We start from the raw sequence: 17,452 nt of genomic DNA, 5'->3' as shown, positions 1-17,452 counted from the left end.
GTTTAACCGGTCCGGTTCCGGTTAGCCGGTCCCAAAAATACAAACCCAGACCGGTAATAATTATACGGTTAACCGTAACCGATAAACCGGTTCCGGTTTGAACCGGTAAAACCGGACCGGTTGCCAGGCTTATGTATAGTATATGTCTATTTAAGTACAAAATATACTAAACCTGTACATGTGCCGGTTATTTTGTAAAATAGATAGGTATTAGGCTGTAATTCTTTTTCTAATTAAGAAACTACAAAATGAGCAAATACCAAACATTTAACCACCAGAAATGTAAGAGCAATACGCCATCGTACTCGCAACACTCTACCAAAAGTTCTCTTTTCTTCACATCTAAGGTAATTAAAAAAAAAAAAAAAAAAGGGTTAGAACTTTGAGAAATCTGTCAACCGAAAATGTCAGACAAAACGACAAGATGTTCGAATGATGAGATAGTGGAAACACCAATTATATTAGCTGCAGAGTCAGCACAGCCACCTAGTGATGGGGCGGTGGTGGGTGGGGATTTTCTTATATTACTGAATTTCAAATGGCAGCTACTGTTGCTGCTGATGAGATATCTCGCAATGTACTACTTCTCTTTCTTCTTATTTCTCTCCCAAATTTTTCTTTTTTCTTTGCATAAACTTAGCTCATTATATTTGATCCCGCCTATTTATAACACTTTGTTTGGACGGTTGATTGTTTCATAATGTATCGTGTTATAGTGTACTGTATTGTTTTGATGAATACAACGGCTAGATAGATCGTATCATTTTTCCTCGTTTCATATAGAGCAACTATAAAAAGGTAGGACTAAAGGATAAAATTGGATTATTAGATACTAATAAGTAAAGACAAAATGAGAAAAAAGGTAACGACGCGATCACACAAAATGGAACTTTTCGTTGATACATGAATTTAGCGATACGATACAATAAAATTTAAGTAACAATCAAACCAAACATTGTATTTAAACTAACAAAGACAATACAGTACAATAGGTAACAACCATCCAAACAGAGTGTAATAGAATATAAGAAAAGGCAGCGCCAGCAAATGTAATTAGTTCATTTTGCCTTTTAAAGACAAAGTTTTAGTATTGGGTGAAATCAAGCTAGAAGAGAATGGATGTAAAGGATTCATATTTTTTTGATAACCGTGGTGTCCGAGCCAGCTTACGCGCACTTTGACTAATTCCACGGGATAACTGCCACCTCCCACCTGCAATAGGTACCGGGTAACTTTATCCACCAAAGCTAGGACAGCTAGGAAGAAAAAACCCAGTGTTTTCGTTTCTACTGGGATTTGAACCTGAGACGTTATGGTTCTCAACCCACTTCACTGACCACTAAGGCACACCCTTGGGTGCATGTAAAGCATTCATATAGCTGACATCAACTAGTTTGTGATTGAGGCGTAGTTGACTGATTGCTGATGGCAGGTTGATAATGCCCACTCGTTTGAACGAACTATGGATTACAGTATTCTTTTTTGGATTACAGTATTCTTAATTTTTTAGGAAAACAAGAATTTAACAGATCTACTATCTGATTTAGGGACCTAGTTGGCTCTCCATTTGAAATTGACCTGGTTAATACTCCATTTCTGTGGAATTAGTCCGAACTATTCTGGCCTTTCACTAATTGCATTGACAATTCTTTTTGATCGTTTCATTGGTCTCATTTTGAGTTCAACGAGGTGGATAATTTTCTTTATGTTGAGTTTTTAGTTTATTTATAATTTTGTATATCCACTGAGGAAGAAACATTTTGCTTTTTTGTTAAAACTTTTGGGTAACGTATGCGATCTTCTTTTGCAACACAGAGTACTCTTCCTTGCCTGTTTCTTGATAAAGCTCTTCCTTGCCTGTTTCTTGATAAAGCTCTTCCTTGCTTGTTAACAAAAGCCATCAGCATGATATTGTCTTTTAAAGAAATGAAAGGGGCTTCAATAGAGTAGATTGGATATGACGATTCATGCAGCTGACTCTAACTAATTTGGAATTGACACATAGTCGATTAATTGATTGATAAGTTATGCAACTTGTGGATGTATGGCATTGCTCTTTCCTTAATGGTGCATACTTATCATCTTTTGGTGTTGCACATATAGGTGTTTCCTAACCACACACTGCACTGGCCAAATCTTATTTTTCTCTATCATTTACATATTTAAAATGCTACTATGACATCCTTCAGCTACGTCTGTCAGTACTGTAACTGTTGATATTAGGAATAGTTTGGTAAGCCATGTAGAAACTTGAGGAGAATTGTTATAATTAGTTTTTGGCGGGCCTTTGGTAACTTATTAGGTTATGCTAGCCCGTTCATCATCCACAATGGCATAGCTTGCGCCCCAGTTGCTGATGTCTTCTTTTAGGCAAGATGCATATTGTTTCAAATCTCCATTGGCAATGTAACAGTAGTATTCATCCAGGGTGAGTTGGTTTTCCACGAAGGCAAAGATCTCTTTAAACTGATTAGATCTATACTAAGGGTTATTGTTATATCATCAAAACCACAGTCTGAATGCTTCGTAAATAAATATGCTAGATGCCTAATATTCAGATTTTGTTTGGCTGTCACATGTCGGCCAGTTCTGTGGTTTGGAAGAGGCTCATCTAAATACTGGTGATTGATCACAGTACTGCAGCTTAAATTCACTTTTACAGTCCTATGACTAGATTGCATACCGGAAATGCCATTCAAATTGAGTTATTTTTCCTTTCCTCACCTTCTGTTTTCTGGAGGAAACTAGAGTTTGTAAATACAGCTTATAGCAATAAAATGAATTGACACCTTCTGACCGAAGTAAGGGTCTCCAAATTCATCCCCCATCAACATTTGCCTGTTATTATCCTGCTTGATCTTGATTATTTACTCCACAACTTAGGTTACGTGTTATTTCGACATTATGGAAGGGAAATAGTCTCAAACTAATGACATTAAATTCCCAGGTGTCTCTATTGGTAGATTCTGAATCCCCATACCGGGATGGTTCTGAAGTATCTACTGGTGAAGTGGAAAGTGGAGAGGAGAGTGACAAGAAACGCAAGGCTGCTGTAGAAAAATTAGAGAAAGCTAGTGAAGATTCATTCCTTGGCCAGGCAAGTTATATTAAACAGATGTTAGATGTTAGATGTTAGATGTTAGCTCAATTGACACACATTGAGAAGTATTTCTTTTGCAGGTTTTTTTTTAAAGCATGTGAGGCCCTCCCATCTCCATTTTCTTCTATTTATATTTTAATTGTAGAGGAAAATTTGCTGTATTTGCTTGGTATGGTCATGGTTTTGACCATGCTAGCTTAATGTGCAGGGTTTGAGTGTTATTGACCATTCAGTCGAGAATTTTGCTTCAGGAGCTTGGCAAGCATTAGGAAATGCAATCAAAGGAGGTTCTGATTTAGTCCGCAAGTATGTCTACTGATGTCTGAAGTGTGAAATAATTGTCATTCTTCAGTCCGCACTTTAGAAAGCTTTACATAGCTAGGGTGGAGCATATTTTCTAAAAAAAAAGTACTTGTTTTAAGCACTTATTCGATACATCATGGTCTATTTGAGAAGCAATGTTATAGCAATTTGATTTTATGCTTGGGGATTAACTCTATTAGAGATAAATTTTTCAATGTGCTATTGGATAACCTTAGAGTGGTGTAAAATCATAAATTGTGACACATGACTTTATGATTTGCCCCATGCATATACATACAAATATTTAGAGATATATTTATACACATAGATACTGTTGCATATTTATGGACTAAGAAAAGCAGTCACAAATTCCAATCCAGGATGGCTGAAAATGAAGAACCAGTAAGCACGAGAACTGGTCACCCTGAAGCTGTGCTCAGCGTTTAGTCATTACCTGGGTGTTTTGTCATGTGGCACAGCCGAAATTTCTAAGCTAATAATATTTTGATTTGTATTTTCAGGCTTGAGAATTCAGCTGTAAATATTGCGGAATCAATTCAGCATGGCGGTTTACCTGCCACTGCTGGTTCCATTGCACCATCCATACTGGAGGTCGGATCAAGATATGATTTTCTTTTTTCCGTGTCTTCAGCTGCGTAATTTATATTGGAACCTTTCTGCAGACTGGAAAAAGTTTTACTGCTAAAGGAATGGAAGCGCTTGAGCTGCTGGGCAGAGAAACTATGGAGCTTCTGATATTAGAAACTGGTATGGATGTTGACAAGAACTCCAAAGAAGCTGAAGCGAAAATAGATGAAGATCAGTTATTTGAGGAAGTTACATTTGATCGATGCTTCTATATTTATGGTGGTCCAGAGCAGTTGGAGGTCTCTTCCTACTCATACAAGTGGTTTTCTTTATGTTTGAGGTCCCTTTGTTTTTCCTCGAAAGCCTTTGTCTTATCATATGATTTGCTCACAGGAGCTGGAGGCATTGTCCAACCATTACGCAATGTTGTTCAACCGGAAAAAAGCAAAACTTCCATCTGATCAAAGGTCTACTTACGATGGAAAGCTGAAAGAGGTTCATCAGATTTTTTACTTGAGTTCTGAAGTTGATGGAAGTGATATAGAGTCAGAAAAAAGGGAGAAAGTTGAGACTGGAACCTGGGACAGTACAGATGAGGTGAAGAATTTGCATGATTCCATTGTGATCAAGGCTGCAGAATTGGCAGCAGGGTAACGTAGATCTGATATGCTCTATTTCCTTTGTGTTCTACTTTCTTTGTTTGTCGTGGGGTAGCAGTGCTTTTAAGGGGCCACAAAGAGTCCCCTTGATTGCTCACATCTTGTGAAGTATATTTTATTTATGTGAGGAGCAAGCGCTAAGACGGTGTTGCACATACAAAAAGGGGAACCCCCCAATAAAAAAATGACCGAAATTCCCTATTACAGCAACAAAACCAGTCACAGTTTATAGAACAGGTCAGAGGTGCAGTGTACTAATGAATTCTATCATGCTTTATTCATCATATACATTCCAAAGACTTAAAACTTCTATTAAAATATGTAAAGGTTTAGTTTTGCCCTCAAATTATCACTGGCTTCCTTATTTCCAAATCACCGAACAGACAGCAACTAGAACTGCTTTCCCTATTTGCCTCACTTTCCCGCACCAGCAGCCCATCCAGCTTCAAAGCAAGCCCTTACTGTCCTTGACATCACCTGTTTCATTCCAAAGAAGCTCAGCTCCAGAATCTATAATTGCCCGACTACTCCCAGGTTTGCGCAAACTTTGGACCAGTGCACCTCTTTTTAAGAGCGTAGCTATCTTGTGACTGCACCTTCTTCTCAAAAAAAAATCTTGTGACTGTACCTCTTATTAATGTGTTGGCCAATTGTTCGAGGCCATTAATGTGTTGATCGACTATTCCTGTGGCCTATGTTGCTTAGATCCTTCAAAATCCTACCGCAACCGTGTTGATCTGACACGATATGGGTTTGGTGTGAGATCCACACTGGATTTGGTCTCCTCTAACCGCTTAAACTTTTAGACGAGATGGTCACACACTTTTTTTTTTTTTTTTCATTTAAAAAAAAAAAAAAAAGTGTGACCATCTCATCCAAAAGTTTAAGCGGTTAGAGGAGCACATTTTTATTTACTTAATGATATCTTCAACACCCCCCCTCACATGCGGCGCTGATTTTGTTTCATGGGTCAAGCACGTGGATTTTTTTTTTTTTTTTTTAAATATTGGGTGGCAGTGAAACTCAAACGCAGAACCTCTTGCTTTGATACCATATTGAAGTGTGTGCCCATCTCATTTAAAAGCTTAAGCTGTTAACACTTTTATTTACTTAATGATGTCTTTAACATGGTCAACCTTACTTTAGTGCTTTGGCTATACCTATGGCCAAGAAGTATAAGTTGATTGAGCATTTGGTTTGATTTTGGGTTTATGTTATATAATACATGTGTATACATTTATTCACATAAAGTACTGAAAACAGTTGCTATTATACCAGATAACTTATGAATAAAGTATTAAGTGTTTACAAAGAATTTATTTTGATGAAGGAGTGTTTACAAAGAATTTAATGATACTAGTTTTAATTTAGTAACTTCAATTAAATGTTGAAATACATACTAATATATGTCATTCTATACATTTATTTTTTGTAACTTAACACGTACTCATACTCCATCCATATACCGGAATCCTAAGATTTAGGTGGTGACAAATCCAACTTCTAGATCTGCACCCGTGCCGGGTGCCCACACCCGTCTCTGAGCAACGTGTCAGGTGACCTTACCTGTATCCGAGCAACATAGCTTGGGGCCCTTCACGCAAGCGATTATGATGATATTTTGACAAAATTGACGAAAGAATAGAATGGCGATTTCAGTTCACTTGAAATTTTTGTGGTCTGACAAGGTTGGTACTAAATTTAGCATGAAAGCTAAATTCCATTTGGAAATTACTTCTTCTACCAGACTTCAAAAAAAAAAAAAAAAAAAAAAAAAAAAAAAAGATTACTTAACCAGAATAAGAATGTAGACATTAAGCACTTCTCAATTTTTTCTTAAGTTCTTAGGAAGATCTGAACTTAGAGTTGTACCCTTACATTCCATATGGAACCTGTAATTTTGGCTTGCTCTTCAAGTATTAAAGGGCATATTGTACACTTTTCGATTAACTAGGAGCTCATATTAATGAAAATTATTAACTTCATCAAAGAAAAAAAATTAACTTCATCAAAAAATTATTTGAACATTATTAATATAATGAAAGTCTTTTAATTAAGTGGAGAGATATATAAGTCACAGATCTTTGAAAAATATGGTTGACTTGCATTCATATAACGATTATTTATGGGTAATCTTTTTAATTTATTCTTCTTGTAGACGGGGATTCCCAAACATTGATAAAATTATTTGCCTTATTTAAGAGGGGGAAAAAACAAGTTTGGTTATACCTGTCAGACATCTATGCTAGTGAACTTTTGTAGTTCTGATGAAATGAATGAAAGGAGAGTAATCTGATTGAGATATTAGAGAGCTTGTCGATTCGAACACTGAGTTTTTGCATAATAATGGATGGCTGGTTACCTGAAAAGCTTGCAGTTGTTTCTGATAACTTGGTAATGGTGTTGATGTCTTGTTTAATTTCATTGCAGATTTGCAAATACTTTGGCTGGACTAGCTCCCAATGACATGATTCAAAGGACAACTGGGAGACTGGATACCCTTCATTCAGAGGGTGTTCATGTATGTATACATTCCGTCTGTCTGCAAGTGTCTTATGAATAGTTGAAACGGTCTCTTCTTTTAAGCATGGATCTACTTGTAATTGATTGTCCTTACTAAAACAGAGGCTTTCAGAACTGTGTTGTTTTGCTGTGACTCAACTTCTGGTGCTTGGGAAGTCTAATCATTTCCGATGCGAATAAAGTTGTGGACCAAGATGACAAGGAGGAAACTAGGAAAATTGATTGGCCTGAAGATTCTATTGAAAGAGCTAATGTTATACGAGCAAAGGCACAATCAATGACCAGATATGTTCAAGCAGTTTCTTCCAGTTTTGTTACAGGTAAATTTGCATCAAGTATGTAGTTCTGCAATTTGCAACTTCATCTTGTTCCTTATTGGCTTGGTCGTAAGCATCATCTTTGCTCTGTTGTTTTTCAGAACTTTGATTGATGGCCTACCTCTTATGATTCATGTGCTATATTTAACGGTTTCAAGACGTCATTCTGTGCATGCTAGATCATGAATTAACTGCTTCCAATCTCCAAAAATTCAACTTCCCATTTTTTGAATATTTACGGAATCTCCATGAAAAGGATCAAACCTTATTCCATGGTATTTACATGAGGTTCCTCTTTAGGAAAGTCTGCGATAGGGCTTAGTTGATCCATGATTTACGTTTCATCTTTCGTCTCCTTTTAATCTGTAGCATCTAGTGTGTGCAACACCAATCATTTTTGGGCATCAAAAGCTTACTCCTTTGGATCATCCTGCTATGCCCCAGGCCATCTGCGAGGATGGTGGTAAAGCAACGGGTTTTAGTCTCGCTATTAGTAGGTTAAGATCCTTCAGTCCTATAATACACACACACACACACTATATATATATATACACACACACACACACACACATAAATATATCCTACGAGAATATTGATTGCTTTTTTAAGAATGTTTAGCCTTTATGCAAGTTCCAATTTAGAAGGCTGAAATTGACCAGTAGAAAAGAACACAATGACCAATAAAAAGAATTCTTCTTTGAAGTTATCTCAATAAACATAAAATCAGGTGAAGAGTCTAATTTATCAGTTTTCTATTGTTCCTTGGTAAGGCAGGGTCATCGTGCCTATGTGGGTCGTAGAAAAGAAATACATAAAGCCTAACAAACAGGTCTTGCTTCCCTAAGCTTGCCAAAACTGTTGTCACCTATGGTTGGTTAAGAAAAATACTGAAAATGAGAGACCTGGTTTTCCAAAATGTATGTATCTATTGGTCTTGTTAGTTGTTATAGCTCAATGCTTAGATAAACTACACCTCATGAATATATCCCTTCGCATGCATATACTATGTGTAAAGAAATGGATCATGGGTCTAACTCAACCCCAAAAGCCAGCTTATGAGGGGAGGACTGCCCAAGTTCATATAAGGAGACCACTCATTAACCACCAATGAGGGACTTTTTTTCATTCTTCAACACCCCACCTCACGCCCAGGGCTGGACATCTAGAGTGTGGGCAGTTTAATTTGGGGGCCCAACATCGGGTGAGATGAATCCTGCAATGGTATCATGGGTCTAACTCAACCCCAAAAGCTAACTTATGAGGGGAGGACTGCCCAAGTTCATATAAGGCTCCGTACGTTTTGGATATAACACGTGCCCCTTTTGTTTTTACTATATTTGTTATACAAAATTTACATTTTGACACTTGAGATTCCGTAACTAGTAGTCATTTTCTTGGTACATTGTGTAAATTAACTAAATAAAAATCGTAAAATCTTTCATACCACGCAACTCAAATCTGTCAGTGTAAGAAATTTCATTTCCTTTAGTGCAATCTCCGTAAGTAGTAGTCATTAAAAACACATAAATGCACGGTTAGACTTATGAAGTTATGACTCTTTTTTTCTCACACGTTTGTTAGTTTATCTTTTGGTTTGTGTACTTCCTTTGAATGTTATTCCCTTTATTTCAATTTATCTGCACCTATTTGACTGGATTTAAAGTTTAACAAAGAAAAGAAGACCATAGCCAACCTCTCAAACCTTCTCACTGGGGCATCTGTGCATCTCCTCTTCACATGCCGGAACCATCTCAACCTCGCCTCCCTCATCTTGTCCACCACGGAGGCCTCTCCCACCTTGTCCCAAATATCTTCGTTTGTAATCCTATCTCTCCTCGTATGCACACACATCCATCATAACATCATCATTTTCGCTACTTTCATCTTTTGGACTGCGAGTTCTTGGCCGGCCAACACTCCACCCCATACGGACGGCGCACTGGACACATCACGTGTGCCCTCTTCTCCCCAACTTCTTGGGGCACGCGATGGGGAGGAGGTCACTGCCTCTCCTCATTTCTCCTAGGCATTTTGGACTGCTACGGACGTGTCGCATCCCCTCCTTATCTCTTCCTCCAGGCTTGGATGCTGCAGCGTGCGCGGTGGGGATGACTTCACAGGTCTCCCTTGTTTTACTGGGGAAATCTGGACGCCCTAGGGGACTCACAACGTCCACCCAGCCGCCAAACCCTGGGACTTCCAACTTTTGTTTTCTTGTCACGTTCTCTTTTTTTTTGTCACTTCCACCATTCCAAACCTCGTACAACTTGTACCACGAACACGTACACGTATCCAGTGATCTCATCATCCTCATGTAGGCCCGGATATACCTCGAGGCCACTTAATTATTTCATTAATCCCATAATTGGTCTTACTTAATATTAAAAGTTGCGGGGATTTACAGAAGTATCAAATAGTTACAGAAGTGAATTTGAGGAATCATGGACTTTACATGTGATAGTCCAAGAATTCCAGTAAATATTCTGTTCCTTCAAGTTCTGAAGACATTTAAACTTTACAAAAGGTAAGGAAGGATAAAATATTATCCTCAAAACACTTATCATTTCTGTACACCTACAGTGTCCAAAATATACATAATGGGATATTCTCCCATCTCTTCTTCAGCTCTTCTCTGACATTCTGCCCATAAGCTGGTCATTTTGTCCTAAAGTTTCTGGCATCACCCGCAGTCCCTCACTACTCCAAACAGGTTAAGGAACATACACCATATCTGCAAAATAAATTTCATCAAAATTCTCTTTATCAGCATATCAGGCCTGCACGCACAGGTTACATCTGGCTTATATTGATATTCTTTTCAATTCATCACGTCAGGAAGGAGATTGGACTCTTCCTTTTATCCCTACCGACTCTGATCGTGATTTTTAGTGCAGTAGTAGGTGATTTACAGATTCGTCATTATCTTTAAAACTTCTGTATATATTTATTGTCAATTGTAGTCGAGGTGCACGTGTGGGTGTGTGTATATATATTACATGCATACATATATTGTCAATTGTATGATGTCTGGCTATGCTTAAAGCCAAAATACTAGTCTGAATAATGTTGAAAAATGAGGTTATCATGTTTGGGGAACACATGTAGTTTGCCTCTTATGACATATTTGTTTGCCTATGCTATGAAAATGGTCTTTAAAGAAACAAAAGCCTGGTATTTAATTGGAGAAAGTATAGGTGGACCATTATCCTCTGCGTTTGAACTGTGCCCCACAGACCCCTGGAGATTTATCGGTTTAAAAAAAAAAAAAAAAAAAAAGAAATAAATGGGCATCTCATATTTGTTGTAACAGAAAACATTTGCCTATATATCGAGTTCTTTGGTGTAAATAAGCCGGTCAATCCATGATGAACTTTGTGCTTTGTGCAGACATATCAGATGTGGCTGAATCATATTTAGCAGCAATCAAAGGTGCTTCCTCTGGTTCACAAGATCGTCAGAAATCCATCCAGGAGAAGGCCAATCCGTATTCTAGGAATCTTCATGCAGATCATAGCACATCGATTGGAAAGATTCAGGATGGGATTCAGTACTTATCCTACGTGGTCGTCTCAACCTCAATGCCTGCTGCTTGAATTACTTGATGCAAATATTCAGCTTGGTTTGTAGTTTCATTTTTTTTTTCCCACGGGGTGTAAATAACTTACATTAGTTTACTCAATACCTTTATCCTTTCAGACTTTTGCAACCGGAGAGTTTGCTCTTCAGAGTGTGAGGAAAAGTCTTCCTAAATCATAGTTATGGTGAACATGTATGAAGTGAGCCTAGCAAGCCACCTTCCCTACTGTTTTTTCTCCTGAAGGGAAGAATATATATACTGTTACATGTTAATATGCTACTGTTCTTTTCAGGTTATTATCGTTTTTATTCATCTAAAATTATTTTAGTCCATATTATTTTTCCTTGACGTAACCTTGACAATATAGCTCCCGAAGAAGACCATTATGTTTTGCAAGTCTGGATGACCCAGTTGGATTTACTTTTTGTACTTCCTCATCGTAACCAAATGGTTGTTGATACCTGCATACATAACATAGTGAGGTAACTCGACCCTCGGTAGAGTGGCGAAGCTGTCGAGAGAGAAAGAAAGGAAGGAAAGAAAGAGGAAGAGGACAACCCACATATGATGATAATGGGTAACAGAAACAAAAAGAAAATTGAGTGCTATGTATATCATAGAGGTTTGTTTTGGTTTGTAAAATAAGCATTCGGCATGAAAGAAGCAACATGATGGCTTTCCAAAGCAAAATCAAGAAAACCTTCCAATTACAGAATTAGCACCGGTATATGTATGTGCCAATGTCCCTAACAAAGAAACCTCCGTGATTGTGATCCTGTCGATAGAATTAACTCATTTCCTAATAAACAATTCTGGGAGGATTATATCCAGCTTTCATCCAAGACGTTGAACACATGCCTAAACTTACATAAACAATAAATTAAGCCACTCTGTTTTCATAAATTAATGGCAAGAATTGCCCTTGGTTTTGACTTGGTGCAAATATCATTATCAGAAAAAAAAAAAAAAACACACACACACAATTAATAAACAATCATGTAGTCAAGGTGAAAAAGTCGACGGATGACATAGCTGCATCTTCCTTAGCTTGAAGGTCAATATAAGTTCTTATTATGTCCATATATGCTTGTCAAAAGGAGAAGATGAAGTTTTTGATCCTATGCTTTGTTCTGCTCTTCTTAGTCCAAGTTGGCTATGCAAAAGGATCTGAGAAGCAATCGCCTAAACTTAGCAAACACTTTGTGCTAGTACATGGTTCATGTCATGGAGCCTGGTCTTGGTACAAGTTAATGGCCTTAATAAGATCTTCAGGACACAATGTAACAGCTATTGACTTGGCTGCTTCTGGGATTAATAATCAACAGCCACTTGATGTTCCATCTATTTCTCAGTACTTTAAGCCACTGATGAACTTCATGACTTCTCTTCCTCCCAATAAGAAGGTGGTCATTGTTGGTCATAGTCTTGGTGGACTCGCTATTGCTCGGGCCATGGAAACCTTTCCAGAAAAGATCTCTGCTTCTGTTTTTATCTCCGCCGTGATGCCTGGACCAACGCTCAACGTTTCAACACTCATGAAAGTGGTAAGTTCTTTTGGTGGTTTTGAAATGACAGTTAATTCATATGCAGACCATATTTTACTTGATACTGTTTGGAATTCTCTGGCTTAAGTTTTGGTCTTAGGTTTTTTATTCTTGATGTCCCCATTTTGTTTAGTAGGCATTTGGACAATATTTGGTTGAAGTTGAAAAAACTAGTATTTGGAAATTGAAGTTGTGTTTGGGTGTGAATTTCCTTGAAAAGAAAGCTGAAATTTTGTGAGTGGAAAACCATACTTCACTTTGAATACTCTTCAAATAAGTTTTTCAGTATTTTACCAGTATTTCAGATACTGAAGTTCAGTACTTGCAAATACTAATGACCAAACCTCAACTTGCAGACAATGACTATACTATAGGTGAGTTATTACATCCCCAAGTTACGGAATTATTGATTTTGGAAGGATTTTTGTTAAGCATCAATATCTAGTTGAGTATTCTTGGAGCATTTCTGATATTTACCTCAAAATGAGATTTCATAAACAAGAAAGGGCATCAAAATAGGAACATCTTCGCCGAGTTTTAAGCACTGAATTCTTGATTATCGTTTCTCTATGGGTTAATATTCCCTTTCTGCTGTTAAAAGTTAGTTAATATTCTCTTCTGCTGTTAAAAGTTGCTCAGGCAACAAAATCCGCAGCTTGATAATCGTTATACGTATGATAATGGACCTAATAATCCTCCAACTACATTCAACTTTGGCCAAAAGTACCTAGCGGACTATGTCTACCACCTTAGCCCTGTAGAGGTAAGCATCAACAATGCAATTGAACAAATAATATTGATCTGAAATTGTACCTAACCAGCTAAGCCTTGTTTGTCTCAGGATTTGGCACTGGCAATCACATTAGTGAGACCAATGTATTTGTACACTGATGAAGACATGTCAAAGGAGCTAATCTTGTCACAGAAGAATTATGGATCGGTTAGTCGAGTCTTTATCATATCTAATGAAGATAAAGTAGTACCAAGGGAACTTCAAGAATGGATGATTGAAGGAAATTCCCCTGATCAAGTGGAAGTGATTGAAAGATCTGATCACATGGCCATGATGTCAAAACCTGTTGAGCTTTTTGTTCATCTTATGCACATTGCTAAGAAATACTACTAGGTATAGACCATCTATAGCTTTTCCTTCTACTGGAAAAATGAATCAAATATCGAGGAATAGAAGTCATAAATATGTATCCTAATCTTGATCAGCATGTGTAGCAACTGGTAGTGCAAAATGACAAGTTTGAATCTAAAAGATTGTTATTTTAATTCTCCGAAGATTGTCTGTCCTTTTTTTTCTTTTTTGGTGGATGTTAGAACTTGGTACACCTAATATGCGATGACCTATAACTTACTTCATTCAAGAAGATTAGTTATGACTCCACTACACAACTCCATATAGTAAAAGACCAAGAGTTATGGAACTCTTTAATGGAATTGGGAGTTTTATGTCATATTAAGGGAATGCATCTCTTGAATAAAGGAGTATGAAGATCAAATTCCTTGCCTATAAAAGGTAATGTTTTAGTCACCAAGAATTGAGATTAAAAAAATCCTTAGATTAGAGCATATACAAGACTCCACAAGTGATCTTGTAAGAAACTGTTTGACAATTGGTGGTAGTAGCACACATTAACCCTAGAAAAAAAGTATGTCTTATTCCACATTAATCTCCGACTATAATTCCTTCCGTAGAAATTCTGTATGCTCATGAATTCAATTGTTTCATCTCTCTTCCTCTCATTGACTTGGCGATTGATTGAACTTCATAAGAAAATGTCAGAATGTACAAACTTTGTTCCCAAAAACACAAGTGAATTTTCACTTCACCAATTTGTCTCACATGAGATAACGTGGCACAATTTACAAAAATTTACAAACACAACTTAATACCCTCTTTATAGTGTTGCACATCATGGATTTTTGTTTTATTTTCTTTTGGGTGGGTAGGCAGATGAGTTTTTTTAAGTGGATCTTTGTAAAGTGAAATGCTGATGTGACTACTCTTACAAGACAATGTATACATTTAGCTGCCTAGATACTTGCATTTTTTGGTTCAGGATTTCGTTTTTGTTTTTTTTTTTTTTTTTTTTTTTTTTTGGCATCTTTAGTTTTTGTGATATATTGGCGGCGTAGTAGAATTTTCCATTACTAGCATTTGTTTCACTACTTCAGTGTAATAAACTAAAAGTTAGATAACTATTTACTGCTTCTTTGTTGAAAATTGATAGCAACTTATACAAATAGAACATAAAATGAATGAAGTCGACAATATAGATTCAGTTTTGGCGCATTATAGGAGTACTGATTTTTGACATTTAAAAGATCAACACGAAAAATATGATTGATTACTTATTAACTGCAACAGGAACTGTTCAAGAAGAAGTATAATCACGTAGATCACGCGTTTAATAAGTGTTTGCCGGATCCGGCTCCCCTCCAGTTGGTCCATTACCCCCCTTAAAATAATGACATGTGTCCTTTTTATAATCTAATGGTTCAGATTTGTTTGGTTAATTGAAAGAATTTAACCATGGTAAACATGCCTCTCTCCTCTTTCTTACTTGCTCAAAACCCATCAGATTAATCTCACCATTATTGGAAGAAGTCTCTACTTAAACCCATCATTAATCTCACCATTACTGGAAGAGGTTTATGCAAATTCATTTTTGCAGGAATGGATTCTGTGTTTTCTTGTAGGGTTATTTTTCCAATTGATGTTTTTACCTTTTCTCTTGGATATTTTTAGTTTAGGTTTTCTTATGGGATGCTTTTTCAAATTTTATAGATTGATTTGGGTTTAATTAGATTTCTTCAGTCGTGGGTATCTTCCAAATCTGGCTTCTTTGAAAGTCCTCCTTAGTAATCGGTGACCTCACCTTCATTTTTTTTGCTGGATTATTCAAGATTTATGTATCAAAATCTTCTATGTCTATTTTCGATATAAAAACTGAGTCAAAGAAAAGGAATATGTGGATGTGAACAAGTATGATGAAGAAGAGGATACGACGCTACTCTTCAACATGTGAAGAATGAAAGGAATGTATAGATATGGAAGAATTAATAGAAGAAAAATGTGAAGATGACACACTGCAGCAAAAGATTTGGGAGAAAATAATGAACTAATTTAAAGCAGCGTGAGGAGAGAGACATGTTTAGCATGGTTAAATTCTTTCAATTAACCAAACAAATCTGAACCATTAGATTATAAAAAGGACACATGTCATTATTTTAAGGGGGTAATGGACCAACTGGAGGGATCCCCTACTCGAGGGGAGCCGAATCCGTGTTTGCCAATACAATCGGATCAGGCTCCTCTCCATTACCCTTTCTCTCCATTTCGTCAAGACAATCTGCATTTATATACGTATGTCCTATTTAATTTTTAAAGGCCAAGATTCAATTACATTGACAAGTATCATAACCATAGTTGAGGCAATAAGTTTTCAAAAACTACTCTCCAAATTTTTGTAAGAAAATAAATTTCCCACAAATTTTGGTGCACATTAATTTCATATTATATTTTTTATTAACATTATAGAAGATGAACCTAATAACGTGATTGTTTAGCCTCGTAAACAGTAGTCTTCGAAACATTTTGGCTTTAGATGAACGTTTTCTTTTATTTCACAAAAAAAGAAGATTAAAAGAGTAATTATAAAAGGATTCCCCCCCCCCCCCACCCTCAATTCCGAGAGAGCCTCCGCCCTTACTGATCCAATTTCTCCTTGAATTTTAGAATTTGATATTTCACAAATTTGTAATTCTGATGCCCTCTCGCTTGTTCTTTTATTTTATGATTTTTGTCAACATTGATAATCCTTCCCTTGTTTGTTTCTCAACATATATAATATTTCAAAAATAAATTTACTTGTGCAGAAAGTTGTTCGAACCTCGGCTTGATGTAGCATAGTTAACGTGAATATATATATATATATATATATATATATATATATATATATATATTAATAATATTAATGGGTACAAAAATTTGTAGGAAATTTATTTTCTTATTGAATGGAGAGTACTTTTTCAAAACTTATTCATTTAACTATGGTTATGATACTTGTCAACGTAATTAAATCTTGATCTTTAAAAATTAAATACTGTTTACCCCCAAATGAGAGCAACAATTGAATTTGTATGCGGTTTAAAGGATATGTGATCGGGCTTATTAACAATAAGATAGAACACAAGTAAACGAACATGAGTAAACGAAAATTAAAGAATCAAAGCGGAAGAGATAGCCAGTAGGTGTAGATGGCTGATCCGAGTAAGAGAAGATCATGTCTCCTTGCTCGGACTAAAATTAATCAAAGATGAAATCTTTACTAATATCGGGCTTTTGTTATTATAGAAATCGAGAGAATAGATGGCATGAGATGCAGATGAGATGAAGAAGAAGATGCCCTCTAACGGGGCTGGTACACATGCATTTATTGTGCTAGTGTCCTACTTTAACTAAAAGACATGAATTACAATGTGGTTAAAATGGATCCTTCAATATCGGGCACGTCCGTTGAGGACGCGATTCTCGGAGACAAATCTGTGAAAGATAATCGTTCACAGATTTGATCTTATCTTCTCAAACTTATGTATACCTTCCCCTCGATAATCACCCCGTATATTCCGTCGATGAACCGAGGAGAACTTCCCAAGTTCTCACCGCACACAGATAGTCCCTCCATTTTTCGGAGTAAAGAAATGGATGCGGGAAATGGATTGAAAAGACATCATTCCTTCCGAGACCGTGCTTTCCTTTGATCGCGTGTCTGAGTCCGAGAGTAATTAATGCAATGTCGTTGTCTGCCTTGGAAACGTGCACCTGTCAG

At 36.7% G+C, this 17,452-nt stretch overlaps 1 protein-coding gene and 1 pseudogene across 1 annotated transcript; both read left to right on the top strand.

The window, feature by feature from the left end:
- Positions 1-249: 249 nt before the first annotated feature.
- On the top strand, positions 250-11,369 carry LOC132049998 (uncharacterized; annotated as a pseudogene).
- Positions 11,370-12,066: 697 nt separating this feature from the next.
- LOC132048753 (methyl jasmonate esterase 1-like) lies at positions 12,067-13,737 on the top strand. Its single transcript, XM_059439442.1, has 3 exons — positions 12,067-12,611; positions 13,243-13,374; positions 13,453-13,737. Exons 1-3 carry the CDS (start codon positions 12,141-12,143, stop codon positions 13,735-13,737), a joined length of 888 nt encoding a protein of 295 aa, XP_059295425.1. The 5' UTR covers positions 12,067-12,140.
- The last annotated feature ends 3,715 nt before the right edge of the window (positions 13,738-17,452 follow it).

The sequence above is a fragment of the Lycium ferocissimum genome, chromosome 3 (genome assembly GCF_029784015.1).
Source record: "Lycium ferocissimum isolate CSIRO_LF1 chromosome 3, AGI_CSIRO_Lferr_CH_V1, whole genome shotgun sequence".
NCBI lineage: Eukaryota > Viridiplantae > Streptophyta > Magnoliopsida > Solanales > Solanaceae > Lycium > Lycium ferocissimum.
The sequence above is the reverse complement of the archived record's forward strand: the minus strand, read 5'-3'. Positions and strand labels throughout refer to the sequence as shown.

Excerpts from the sequence above, each read along its gene's own strand:
- LOC132048753 (XM_059439442.1), top strand. The coding sequence starts at position 12,141 with ATGTCCATATATGCTTGTCAAAAGGAGAAGATGAAGTTTTTGATCCTA. Across the intron at positions 12,612-13,242 it reads TTTCAACACTCATGAAAGTG|TTGCTCAGGCAACAAAATCC; the intron begins GTAAGTTCTTTT and ends TGCTGTTAAAAG. Across the intron at positions 13,375-13,452 it reads ACCACCTTAGCCCTGTAGAG|GATTTGGCACTGGCAATCAC; the intron begins GTAAGCATCAAC and ends TGTTTGTCTCAG.